At 41.2% G+C, this 14,184-nt stretch overlaps 2 protein-coding genes across 2 annotated transcripts; one reads left to right on the forward strand and one right to left on the reverse strand.

Moving 5' to 3' along the window:
• Positions 1-2,134: 2,134 nt before the first annotated feature.
• Positions 2,135-2,639, reverse strand: LOC147632508 (fe(II)/2-oxoglutarate-dependent dioxygenase 4-like). The gene is made up of 2 exons (XM_086807000.1): positions 2,499-2,639; positions 2,135-2,374 (listed from the first exon to the last, which is right to left on the reverse strand). The coding sequence occupies exons 1-2, from the start codon at positions 2,610-2,612 to the stop codon at positions 2,135-2,137; spliced, it is 354 nt and encodes a 117-aa protein (XP_086663126.1). The 5' UTR covers positions 2,613-2,639.
• Positions 2,640-12,464: 9,825 nt separating this feature from the next.
• LOC147632509 (protein DMR6-LIKE OXYGENASE 2-like) lies at positions 12,465-13,788 on the forward strand. Its single transcript, XM_086807001.1, has 2 exons — positions 12,465-12,938; positions 13,384-13,788. The coding sequence occupies exons 1-2, from the start codon at positions 12,552-12,554 to the stop codon at positions 13,660-13,662; spliced, it is 666 nt and encodes a 221-aa protein (XP_086663127.1). The 5' UTR covers positions 12,465-12,551; the 3' UTR covers positions 13,663-13,788.
• Positions 13,789-14,184: the final 396 nt, after the last annotated feature.

Below are 14,184 nucleotides of genomic sequence, written 5' to 3' on the forward strand. Positions count from 1 at the left end.
TTAAATATACACACACAAGCATAACACTATAATTAACATACAAATTAGATCATGTAATCGGATAGTGGTTCAGCACACAGTTGGTGCACATGAGACCGATTCAAGCCAAAACCTAGATGGAAAATCCTTGCTTTCAATCATACATCTTGCCATTTCCATGAGTGTACGATTACGACATTCATCAGCCACACCATTCTGTTGTCATGTATAAGGAGTAGTACACTAATGAGAAATACCACATGACTGCATAAAAGCTGTAAATTCATGTGACAAATATTTCCCCCCTTGATCAGTACGCAATGCAGGAGTTTATGGCTGCAAGCATTTTCAGCCATAGGGAGAAATTGACAAAAAGCTGAAAATGCATCTAATTTGGCTTTCAAACCATACACCCAACAAAAATGGGTGTAATCATCAACGAGAGTCATAAAGTATAGATGTCCTATAGAAGATGGTGCCCTCATAGGGCCACATACAAGCTGCAATGGCTAAGTAGCTCGCACATTGTCATCTTTCGAAAAGGAGTGACGATGCATCTTTTCCAATATTGATGAAATTATGAAACCCTAATCAAAGGCTATGGAAGCTAATCTAATCCTACGGAGGATGAAGCCTATTTAACAACATAATAAAAATCCTAATGACTTAATCAAGCTTGACTCAAGCACAATTAGGTTACGAGATGGAAATGTATACTCATAGAGAGGCTTGAGAGCTGCTTGTGTTCATTGCTTGGAAATGAACCTTTTAACATGAGGGTATACCTATTACAAATATGCTCATGTGGGATAATGCCCAAGTGTGATGTGGCTGGATGCTCATGATCCTAGTCCTCTACTCATACCTCACCCTTAATGGTACCACAAATTTCAACCCCCCCTTGGTGCCATGATGTATAGGCTACTGCAAGGTGGTTGGATGTGAATTATAAAAGACCCATCACTCCCCCTTCCATCTCCATCTACTTTACTTAATGATCAGTTTCGGGAGTTATTTGTATCTGCGGAGACTTTCTTCTCTGATAGGCGTTTACAAATTTTGGGAGGAGAGTAGTGATCTTTTCAGAGATCCTGAGCAGAGTTTATTTTGTCCAAGCGTGTGTTCTTTGTAGTGTTTGCAGAGAAAGGAGGGTGTTTTGCCTGTGAGGTGTGATCCTTTCACATGGATCACTTGTTTGTTGCTGATTCTTGGGATCTAATTCTACTTATGGAACAATCTTCTGCTCTCACTGATGCTCTTGAGGACTTTGTTACCACTGCAGTTTATATTCATGCTTCCCTTCCTCATTGTGAGGAGTCTACCTCTGCCTCTCGTGATGGTTCTGAGGATGCCCCTCCCTCTACCAATTTGATGCAATGTGCAGGTTTGTTGTTTTGGAGGATGGACTTTTGGACCCGGTGGGATGCTTTGGATCTGTGGTTGCTAACCGCGCCTGGGGGACAGTGGTACTTCCAGAGTTTTTTGGCATTGGATCAGAATCAGGTTGGGCTTGTATCAGTTCGACGACATTTTTTTTCAGAGGGGGATGTGGAGTCCTTTCATCTGACGATGACCACCTCAGTGGAGTGTGCTTATGTATAGCATTGGGCAACTCATGGTACAAAGTTTGGGCAAATGAACCCCATCTTTTCTACAGAGTCTTTACATCTTGCGATGCCGACCTTTTGAGAGGATGCTTTTGTAAAGCATTAAGAGTGCCCACGTCTGTGTGCTCTTTGAAGCCGATAGTAGCAGCATTGGGGTCCAAGCACGGAGGGTAAAAGTTGAGGGTGAGGACTACTCTCTCAATTGTGGGAAGCCCTTTTTTGCTTTTGTGGTTATCCATGCTTTCCTTCCCAATAAGGCTCTCGAACACAGCATCGTACAAATCATTGCCAAGCTTTTGTAGTCTGTAGATCATGCCCAAAGTCGAGAAGGCTTTCCCTACACACATAACCATCCAAACAAGACCCACATTGGTCATACATTTCCTTATTCAAAGATCCGAAAAGAATGGTGAGCTTTGCTTTTATAGCAAGTGAGCTCTATGTTTTGTGCAATGATCCGATCAACCCAAAGTGTTAACTAGCACAATGTCGACCTTATTAAACAAAAGTAATCCTCAATTAATGACCCCTAATAACAGTTCAAGGCACTACCCGAAGATTTCACGGGCGTCTTGGAAGCCGTCGCAGATGCCCGGGCGGCGGCGCACCATCAGGATTTCCAGCCAGTTGGTGGCCTCTGTGAGCTCGTTGCTCATGAAGTTCATGCCATCGTCCCGCCTCGTCGTTGTGAAAGCCCGCTTGGCCTCGGCCGGCGGCTGCTCGTAGAACTTCCGAGCGGCCACCCACATGCCCTCGATCACGCGATCGGGCACCCCGTGATGCACCACCTGCTCATTATTATCATACGACGATACTGACTGATTAATAAATCAATCAAGCGAATACCTCCCTCTCAACAAAATATATGCTGCTTGACGTAAATAAGGAGGAGGTAGTGTGTGTGTGTTATACCTGGAAGCAGCCCCACTCCTCGCACGCACGGGAAAGCTCCTGCAGCACAGCGCTGCGCCCGTCGCCTAACAAGCCCTGGATGTCGATGGTGGGAGGAACTTCGCGAGCCGCCATGTCGATGTCGGTAGTGTGTGCTCTCTAATGATAATAATAATAATAATAGTTAGGATTTTCCCTTAGTGTAAAGGGAAAAAAAATTACCCACTGGCTGGCTGCTGCACGACACAGCACAGCACGTGATAAAAGGACAAGTCATGGGTGTGCCCTCTAATAGCCACACAGCACAGCAGGACAAGTCATGGGTAAAGGATTTTCCCTTAGTGTAAAGGAAAAAAAAAATTTACCCACTGGCTGGCTGCTGCACGAGATAAAAGGATAAGTTATGGGTGGTGCTGTGCCACACACCATAGCACGAGATAAAAGGACAAGTTATGGGTGTGCTCTCTAATAGCCACACAGCACAGCAGGACAAGTTATGATGGGTGTGCTCTCTAATGGTTTTTTTTTTTTAACTATTGGTTGCTGCACGAGATAAAGGATAAGTTATGGGTTGGTTTTGCACAAAAAAATATCAAAGGCTGGGCATTGTACAAATTGCATGGTGGTCACGAGTTGTGCACAAGGTGAATGAGATAGATACATGAGATAGATACACACACACACACACACACACAAACGCACACACACCTTGTTGGATTCAAGGTGGATCGGAGCACACATTAAACCTCATTCTTAAGCATAATCAAACTAAGCTGAAGTCAGTAAGAATGCACTAACTAAATGAGAATAATGTGGGTGAGATTAAGTTGTAAAATGAGAACATATCTTATTAAAAATGAGAGGCTTAATATATAGGCAAGTACATTGAGAGAGAGCCAAGCTCTACTTTTATCACCTATGAGGTGTAAAGGTGGAGAGTAGCTAGGCTAAAATAGTGGAGATAATTGAGAACCTAAAAGAGGTAGATTCCAAATGTTGAGAGACGCTAGGGGATGCTCCTAAATTAAGAGAAAATGGTAGGCTAGATGCTTGGTAAATCTTCTTCACCAAAGAGCACTTACAGCAAGGATAACTAGTAGAAATAACCACAAGAAAATAGCTCATGTTTGGCACATTATTTCTAACAACTTCCCATGAACCAAACATGGGTAAAGATAAAATAAGATAGCTAAGATGTCCTAGGATTGAATTCCCCTCCCATAATCAAAAATTGGATACAAAGCTTAAGATATTCTGGGTATGATGACCAAGGTGAGGCTCCATAAAATAAAAGTCAGTCATAAACAGAAGATGCCCATATAGAAAGATGGTACATCAAAAGCTCCTTGGTTTACAATGCCACAAGAAAAGTATGTAAGCCTTAAAACAAATAAGGGAAATAAAGTGAGAGCTAAATAGACTAGTTCCATGATGGAACATCAAAAAGCATAATCTCCAAAAGAAAAGTAGGCCTCATGATGTTCCACTAGATGGTGCTGCACTTCTTCTTCTCCATATGAGTAGCCAGCCTTTGAAAAACAAGCTTTGTCTTTATCTTTGGTCTTCAGAATCCTCAAGAGCACAAGCATTTTTGAAATAGTGTCCTCTTGAATAAAAAGACCATAAAGTAAACATGACACATGTAGCATACAAACCATATAAGAACACAAAGGCCAAGTATCACAAGTTAGAATCAACTAGACTATTCGGAATCATTATGTCGAAATTAGCAGGGCTGAATCTGTAGGATGGAATCACCTTGATGAAATCAGCTAGTTGGAATCAACAGTTTGGAATCACCAGCAGTAGGCTGAAATTAGTTAGATGGAATCACCAAGACAGAATCAAAAGGACAGAATCAGCTGGATGGAATGAACTGGTCGGAATTAGGTAGGACTTAATCATCATGAATCATCATGATGGAATTACCTGGATGGAATCCACAATACATGTCAGAATCAACAAGACATGTTGGATTTAGCTGGAGTAGTCAGAATCAACAAGACATGTTGGAAATAGTAAAACAAGTCAGAATCAACAGGGAAGTCGGATTTAGGGACACCCAATCGGAATCAGCTAGGCAGTCAGAATCAGCTGAAGACTTGAAGAAAATTCTTGATGAAAACTCCTTGCCCAATATTTTGACCTCTTGAGCATACTGTGAGGAGCTGAAAGATGTGATGATGTTGGTTGTCAGTTGCAACTATGCAAAAGAAACAAGCTAACGTCGAGGACACTGAACTCTTCGACGTGTGCTAGACATTAACGGGGCTAGAGGAGGCATTGCCTCAGAGGATGTTGCTAATCGTTGATGGATGTTAACCCAATTCCAGGGTTAACAAGATCTACCACCATTATGTTACATCAAGGAGTCACGATAGATACACCAAAGGGTCATACATTCAAGATATAAACCAATAGTGTCCAAAGCTACAACTTCGATGGCGCCCGTAAATGGTGTGAGTATTTATGGCGATTCCCGCTTCAAGAGCATGTGGTAGCAAGTTAGGATGAAGTCCTCAGTGATGTACTTTATGGATATATTATGAGAGTAGTCATTGTAATATAATTAGGCCTCTTTATGAGCCTAAAGTGCCTAGCCGGCCACAGTTTAAGTGAGTGTGAACATTTATGACCATGTATATAAGTGAATATCTCTCATAATACAACATACTCTCCCATTGTGCATTTGAGTCTTGCTCTTGCTAATTCTCTTGCTAATCTCTCTCCCTAATGCATTCTAGTGAGTGTGTGAGAGTGAGGTGAGAGGAGGGACGAGTACTCGTAGTGCAGCGCAATGGTGTGACAACACTCGTAGGAGGCGCGATGGAATTACTTCTCAAGGAGTTGTAGAGCTTGGAGACCTCAAGGCTTACGAGCTCGGCCATTAGAAAGATCCTCACGACAGTTGCAGTTCACCACGTAATCTCTTTTTGGATGTGTTTTTCAAGGAGGGTTAGGGTGAGCCATAACAATGGTGGCATAGGATACTGAAGAAAAGCCTACCTTAAGAAGAACACTAAACAACATATCGAAACAACAATGGTACGGGTTGCAGTAATTGTTGTAATTGAAGACAGCAATCCTACTATTGTTTATTGGTCAACAAGTGACGGCAGAGAGCAACGTAGCAGAAGCTATGTCTTTTGCTCTGATACCATGTTGGATTCAAGGTGGATCGAAGCACACATTAAACTTCATTTTTAAGCATAATTAAACTAAGCTGAAGCGATTAATCAAATGAGCATAATGTGGGCGAGATTAAGTTGTAAAATGAGAGTATATCTTATTGAAAATGAGAGGCATAATATATAGGCAAGTACATTGAGAGAAAACCAAGCTCTGCTTAAATCACCTATGACGTGTAAAGGTAGAGAGTCGCTAGTCTAAAATAGTGGAGATAATTGAGTGCCTAAAAGAGGTAGATTCCAAATGTTGAGAGACGCTAGGGGGGATGCTCCTAAATCAAGGGAAATGGTGGTCTAGATGCTTGGTAAATGTGCTTCACCAAAGAGCACTTACAAGAAAAAATGGTAGAAATAACCATAGGAAAATAGCTCATGTTTGGGACATTATTTCTAACACACCTGACCCAGACATATTGGCTTTTAGAAAGCCTAGTCATAATCTTCCTCTTTTGGAGAAATGCTATCCATGATATTGTTGTGTGTTTTTACTACTAAGGATGCTTATGCTTTATGGATTTATTCTTCACCTTCTACCACCATGTTTGCATCATGTGCCTTCTCTTACTCTTCTTTATGGCCATCTTCTTGAAGCATTGGTCCTTTGTGTGTTTGAGCTTCATGCAAAAATTGCATCTAATAGTTCTTTTTCCTTTCCCCTTTGTGAACATGACCCTATTTGACTCAAAAAAAATTTGAGATTTCTTTTTAATGATAGTGTTTGTTTAAGAGGATTGTAATCATCTCATCATAAGTCAATTCCTAAGACACCCTTAGTATAGTCAAGATTTCAGAGAATTTTAAAACCTCTTCTATACTTGATAGAAGCACATCTTTCTCATCATCCTCATTCACTGCAACTCCCAATCTAGAGAGTTATTATATAGTAGTTGTATTATATAGCCTAGATTTTTTAAATGTTCTCCCAAAGTTTCTCTTTCATTTTGTTAACCCTCTATGGGAAAACCTTCTAGACGTTGATGCCAGCTGCCACCACACCAATTTTCACCTCCTATAGCATGGGTAGCATTAAGATTTCCACCTTTCACTTTTACAAGCCCTATTTTGTATAGTTGGCGTGTGTGATCACCGATTGTCTATGAAAGGCATACCACAGGATTAGTTAGTGAGAGTACGTGCTTTAGACTTGGTGTTTGCACAAGCCTAGGTAGCCTTAGATACCTAGAACCTATTTTTTCACTATATATGGCCGTCCATATATGAACACAATGGGCTAGGTATAAAGGCCGTCCATGTATGAACACTATGGGCTAGGTATGAAGGCAGTCCATGTATGAACACTATGGGCTAGGTATAAAGGCCAATTTGTAGATCTCACACTTGCTTTCCACCATGAGTCTGTGCTACATAGCCAATGGCCATTCATATTAGGCCATGTTGCATGCCAGGCCCTGCATGATGCTTTGCACTATTGAGCATTGCTTGGCTCTTGGTTCCTAGTGCCCATTGCCCACTTGCAGAACAACCCCACACACATAACACACACACTCTCTCTCTAATGGTTCAATGTCGACTCTCTCTTTCTATCGTCTCTCTGTCTCTCTCTCTCTCTCTCTCTCTCTCTCTCTTCTCTCTCTTCCAACGATTGTGCATATAGGAGGCCACACAACCCCACACACGCAAGACAACCACTTGCTTTTCTCTCTATATCATGAGCTAGTAAATTTTTGTCATGACTTGCATCACATAGAACACTGCATCAATGCTAGTTTTGAAGGCCTATGGGTAAAGCCTAAACATCAACACAAAGACACATAACATTGCCATCAATGCAGGGACAAACAACAAAGCGTCAAGGTAAAAACCTCAGCGTAAATCAAGATGAAACCTTAGTTTTGCAAATGGGAACGCAATTACTACATAATGTTGAATCCATAGCTTTCAAAACAACATGGATCAAGATAAAAGATTAAGCAAAAGAGATAATTGCATCATGGATTTCAAAACACTGCATCATGAAGTGGATGCTGTTGAGATATCGAGCTCAACTAGTGCTACAACGGACATTGATGACCCGCTTGGGTGATAGTTTTTGCATCTACACCACTGGCATGGTTGGTGAGATTATGGGTGATATGCGGCCAGTGGGATGACAGGCTGTGTAACAGCCATTTTGGATTAGTAGAGACTGGCATAGTTATAGCACCAGTGCATGGAGTCCATGAAGGGTGTCTCTATAAGATCACAAACTTTTCTTCCCAAATCCCTCACACTAACTCACATATTCACAAGCTTTATCCCCCTTGATGGCTTAAAGTTTGGTTTCTGAGGCAGATACTTCTCTGTGGCATTCTCACTTTGATCATGTCCCCATTGCTACCTTATAGAAGTTCCATTCTTAGGTTGTCTGCGGACTACCTTAGCTCAGGTCTCTTTCACACATTTTCTCATCCTGCATGCTGGGCAAGCATCATCGAGATGCGTTTCCAGAGAAGGCCACTCATCGAGCAACCCAAAGACTGGAGCTTATACATGTAGATCTTGTTGGACCCATGGAGGTTGAATCTGTTAGAGGGGCTCGATATTTTATTCTTCTTGTGGATGATTTCACTCGTAAATTCTGGGTATGTTTTCTGGCTCGCAAGTCAAATGCTTTTTTCAGTTTCAAGACTTGGATTGCGATGGTGGAAAATCAATCTGGGGGTATAGTTTTTTTTCTCCGGACTAATAATGGTAGCGAGTTTATATCGTTTGATAACCTCCTTGCATCAAAGGACATTCACCACGATAGACCACAGTTCCTTACACTCCTCAGCAGAATGGAGTTGTGGAATGGAAGAATTGGACCGTAAAAGAGATGGCTCATTCTTTGTTGCATCATGCAGGTCTCCCTCTTGCATTCTAGGGTGAAGCTGTGGCTACCTCAATTTATCTCATTAACTGCTCTCTCACAAAAGCGGTTGAGGGGATGACTCCAGAGGAGGCTTTTATAGGACACAAAGCTTTTTGTTTCTCATCTATGAGTTTTCGGTTGTGTCTCTTATGTGCATGTCCCAGATTAGAAGAGGACCACACTTGCACCAAAGTCAAAGAGGATGATCTTCACAGGCTATAGTCTGAGATCCAAAGGGTACCGCTTCTAGGATCCAGTGGTTTTATGACATCATCATTTCCCATGATGCTTGGTTTGATGAGAGCCTGTTTGGTATTGACTCCTCTCCACCTAATGCATCTTCCAACTTTCTAGATGATCCATTCCCGGCCGATGTTATTGATCTTATACCTCTTCCACAACCAGCTTCTCCTCCTCCTCCTGTTGTTGCAACTCCGGTGCTAGCTACTACTTTATAGCCACCACGAGTTCATGTTGCAACAACTTCTACAGTTCCAACTCCCTCTACGAGTCCTTCTTTGACTTCAGGATTACCCCTACCAGTGCTTACTTCATTACCTCTCCTAATAGCATCGGATGAGTCCTCTACTGCAATTGGATCTTCTTCTTCTTCATGCTTTGAGAGGAAGGCTGGCCTACCTCGGCGGTGGGTTTAACAACTCTTTAGAGATTCTAGTCTCACTTATGCATAGCTCCATAATCAGATCTCTACCACCACCCTTGGACCTCACTGTTCATCTCAGGCTTCCACATCTCATCACATAATGAATTATGCTCCATGACTTCTCTCTAGGAGATCGATGAGCTTGAGAGTCCAGAGGTCAACGCATTTTTTCCTAATGTTTCTTTAATGGTTGGGTAGCAATTTTGGTGGGTTAAGGAATTAGAAGCAAGCATGATTTACTGACACAATGTGGGCTTTGTGCCCCTTCACTAAGTCTAGTTGCATATTTCAATCCCAAGGGCTTCACTCGCAACAATAAAGACGGACGTCACCTGCGTGCATGAACCTCAAGAAAACCCCCTATATATGATTCTCATAAGATGATAACACCCCCCTATTTAAGCTTATAAGGATACCTTTAAAAATTAATATGTCACCCCCTTCCTTATATCTATGTTTTTTCTCTAGCATTTACCCTCTGCTTATATTAAAGTATATTACTTTGAACCTTATTAAGATAACATAAGTACTTTGAACCTTATTAAGCAAACATAAGTACTTCATGCATGCTACCAAGAAATAGATGTTAAGTACTAGCAAATCATCACTGTAAGTCACCACAACCTACTTGAATCATTATTGAAGCATGTTGTGATCATTTCTTGATATCATTTCTTAGATTTAAGTTAGAGGGGGAGGCAATGGTGGCCTATGGAATGATCACAACATGCTTCAATAATGATTCCATAGGCCGCCATTGCCTCTTAAAATTTTGGAAGATCTCTCCCACACCTAGGTGCCTCATCTTATGAAGGGAGTTCGCCATATTTGCACACTACAACCAGAAATCGTCATTTGCCAAGCAACTGAACATTTGCTCCATTCTCTGCGTATCATCATAATTAGCTTAATCCTTCTTAGGGAAAGGTTAGTCATAGCTTAAGCTACCTACATCTCAAAGCTGAGCTCAAATCAACCAACCAAGGGTTAGCCAAACTCTGCAAAAAACCAGTCGGGTTAAGTCACCCATTTGCGCCAATTTAAGGTGCCATTGGAGGAGTTTCTAGGCTTGGGGACTCTCTCTCAACCAACGGCAATATAGGTGTGCCAAAACCCCCATCAAATCTACCTTATACATGCTCAATTTGATCCTGCAAAATCAATTGATCACTATTTATAGCACTAATTTGATCCTGCAAAATCAATTGATATTAATCACTATTTATAGCACTAATCATTATAATTAAGATGGTCATGAGTAGAAATTGGTTTAGCTGAAGGTTAAAATTAAACTTCTTGGGTTGCATTAGTCCTAGTTGAGCATAAAATCACATCATTTTGTCACTTGGGTTAACACTCGAAAGAATTTGAGCATTTTTTTAAACGCCAAATTTGTACGCAATTAGACACTAGCGAGAGTCAAACTCTGAGAAGACCTTTGCAATGGTGTCAGGCAGTATCACAAATGTTGAGAAGCTCTCTAGGAAGAATTGTACACTTGGGCCACATAAATGAAGTATCTTCTCATGCACAAGAAGCTATGGAAACTAATTAAAGAAAATGGACCTACTAATCCAACTGGGGATTGGATTGAAAAAGATGAACAGGCACTGCCATTTTGTACTTGGACAGTAATATTATTCATCACATTGATTCCAAAACCATGACAAAACAAGCATGGGATGACCACCAAGGTTTTTGGCTATAATAAGTTCCTAAATTACTCCTCAAATGATACTTAGTCACCTAGGATCCCTATCTTATGGTAATTTTCACCATACATTATTGTCAAATATGTATTTTGGGCATACAAAAGTACACCTTTTACAAAATTCTAGAATATAGTTGACTCCGTAGTATGATACTGCGCACACAAAACGGGCTACTGTGGTAGTGGGCGAAGTCCTTTTGCACTATATTGATGTGATCTTCATAAAAAGTCCTTATACGTAAAATTTGAAGGAGTATCCATTTTTATAGGTAAAGTATTTGTATCATGAGAACATGGAATGGGTGGGTGTGTGTGTGTGTGTGTGTGTGTGTAGAGAGAGAGAGTGAGAGATGCTTCGTCTGTACACATGTGTAAAAATACTTGAATAGTGAATCTTATATAAGGTGAAATTTATAGCATACCTATACATGTGTAAACAGAATAGTGAATGTCATGGTGAATCTCATATAAGGCAAAATCTAGGATGAGCCTAACAACACATAATTTAAAGCTATAGTCCTTGCTTTAAGAAGCTATTCTTTTCACGTCCAAAAATATTAGTAGTCGTTGCTTTGAGAATCCTTTGTATTCATGTCAATAATAACTTGAAGTACCAACCTATGCTTTTGGAACCCTTTTTTTTTGCTATTATTTTATAAGGGTTATGAATGTGTGAAGGACAAGTTGTTCAAGGATGCAATCCTTGGTTCTTAAGGAAACGTTTTTCTCCTCTCTTCAAAAAATATTAATGGTTACAAGTACAGAAAGAAATGTTTTTGGACCTCTTTATTGAAGAGGAAACGTTTTTCTCCTCTTCAAAAAATCCTAATTATTAGAGAGCACACCCATCATAACTTGTCCTACTGTGCTGTGTGGCTATTAGAGAACACAACCATAACTTCTTCTTTTATCTCGTGCTCTGCTGTGCTGTGCTGTGTGTTTTTTTTCCTTTACACTAAGGGAAAATTCTAACTATTATTATTATTATTATTATTAGAGAGCACACACTACCGACATCGACATGGCGGCTCGCGAAGTTCCTCCCACCATCGACATCCAGGGCTTGTTAGGCGACAGGCGCAGCGCTGTGCTGCAGGAGCTTTCCCGTGCGTGCGAGGAGTGGGGCTGCTTCCAGGTATAACACACACACACTACCTCCTTATTTACGTCAAGCAGCATATATTTTGTTGAGAGGGAGGTATTCGCTTGATTGATTTATTAATCAGTCAGTATCGTCGTATGATAATAATGAGCAGGTGGTGCATCATGGGGTGCCCGATCGCGTGATCGAGGGCATGTGGGTGGCCGCTCGGAAGTTCTACGAGCAGCCGGCCGAGGCCAAGCGGGCTTTCACAACGACGAGGCGGGAGGATGGCATGAACTTCATGAGCAACGAGCTCACAGAGGCCACCAACTGGCTAGAAATCCTGATGGTGCGCCTCCGCCCGGGCATCTGCGACGGCTTCCAAGACGCCCGTGAAATCTTTGGGTAGTGCCTTGAACTGTTATTAGGGATCATTAATTGAGGATTACTTTTGTTTAATAAGGTCGACATTGTGCTAGTTAACACTTTGGGTTGATCGGATCATTGCACAAAACATAGAGCTCACTTGCTATAAAAGCAAAGCTCACCATTCTTTTCGGATCTTTGAATAAGGAAATGTATGACCAATGTGGGTCTTGTTTGGATGGTTATGTGTGTAGGGAAAGCCTTCTCGACTTTGGGCATGATGTACAAAAGCTTGGCAATGATTTGTACGATGCTGTGTTCGAGAGCCTTATTGGGAAGGAAAGCATGGATAACCACAAAAGCAAAAAAGGGCTTCCCACAATTGAGAGAGTAGTCCTCACCCTCAACTTTTACCCTCCGTGCTTGGACCCCAATGCTGCTACTATCGGCTTCAAAGAGCACACGGACGTGGGCACTCTTACCTGCCTCTTACAAGATGAGGTTGGCGGCTTACAAGTGCAGTCCCCATCTGGTGAATGGGTTGAACTCAAGTATCGACCCAACGTTTTTGTGGTTCTCTTGGCCGATCAAATGGAGGTTTGTGACATCTTTATTGTTCAACCTATGTTATAACCACCTCTCTTAGGATATATATATGATATATTACGGTAGCTCAAAGATATTGGGAGCAAGGAGTGTAGATCAATACTCCCCCTCCTCTTCGCCAAACAACAGGCGCATGGGATCAATACTCCCTTCCCCTCCCCTTTGCCAATAACCACACCTCCCCCACCCCCCTCTCCACCCAACAATTGGATTAAAAAGAAACGAACCTCACGTAAGGTGTGAGATATTTATATAATATAATATATTACACTAATCCCTCCCTTCTTCCAAAGGAGTGGGATATAAAGAAATGAACTTCCTCTCAACCTTCTTTATATCCCACCCAAGGAGTGGATATAAAGAAATGTAGCTTCCCTAAATACAAAAAAGAAAATGATAATTAAAAGGTCTTACACGTGTCACCTTGCTGCTGCAGATCTTCACAAAAGGACGATATAGATCCTCTCCCCATCGTGTCATAGCTAATCCAAACAAGTTACGGATCTCTCTTCCCTTTACATTTGGACCTCCAGAGGAAGAATTTATTGCTCCTATTCCTGAGCTCATTAACCATGATTACCCATGCATGTACCAAGGAGCCACTTTCAAAGAGTACATGATGCGCTACTTCGATACAAGTCTACCGAACCATAAGAAAGGCCTTGAATTCGCCAAGGCTCTTCTGGAGAGATCAATGAATGAAATGGAACAATAATTATCTTGATTTATTAGTTATGTTCATTTTTCTTTGGACTTATATAGAGTATTTATTTGGCCTTTGTGTTCTTATATGGTTTGTATGCTACATGTGTCATGTTTACTTTATGGACTTTTTATTCAAGAGGACACTATTTCAAAAATGCTTGTGCTCTCGGTAGAAATAATGTCCCAAACATGAGCTATTTTCTTGTGGTTATTTCTACCATTTATCCTTGCTGTAAGTACTCTTTGGTGAAGAAGATTTACCAAGCATCTAGCCTACCATTTTCTCTTAATTTAGGAGCATCCCCTAGTGTCTCTCAACATTTGGAATCTACCTCTTTTAGGTGCTCAATTATCTCCACTATTTTAGCCTAGCTACTCTCCACCTTTACACCTCATAGGTGATAAAAGTAGAGCTTGGCTCTCTCTCAATGTACTTGCCTATATATTAGGCCTCTCATTTTCAATAAGATATGTTCTCATTTTACAACTTAATCTCACCCACATTATTCTCATTTAGTTAGTGCATTCTTAC

This window comes from Cibotium barometz, chromosome 13, assembly GCF_041138505.1.
Source record: "Cibotium barometz isolate CiBa-2024 chromosome 13, ASM4113850v1, whole genome shotgun sequence".
Taxonomy (NCBI): domain Eukaryota; kingdom Viridiplantae; phylum Streptophyta; class Polypodiopsida; order Cyatheales; family Cibotiaceae; genus Cibotium; species Cibotium barometz.

What these genes read in the sequence shown, in the direction of transcription:
- LOC147632509 (XM_086807001.1), top strand. Translation starts at nt 12,552, where the DNA reads ATGTATGACCAATGTGGGTCTTGTTTGGATGGTTATGTGTGTAGGGAA. An exon ending in TCTTGGCCGATCAAATGGAG is followed by an intron (nt 12,939 to 13,383) that starts GTTTGTGACATC and finishes TTGCTGCTGCAG; the next exon opens with ATCTTCACAAAAGGACGATA.
- LOC147632508 (XM_086807000.1), bottom strand. Translation starts at nt 2,612, where the DNA reads ATGGCGGCTCGCGAAGTTCCTCCCACCATCGACATCCAGGGCTTGTTA. An exon ending in AGGAGTGGGGCTGCTTCCAG is followed by an intron (nt 2,375 to 2,498) that starts GTATAACACACA and finishes AATAATGAGCAG; the next exon opens with GTGGTGCATCACGGGGTGCC.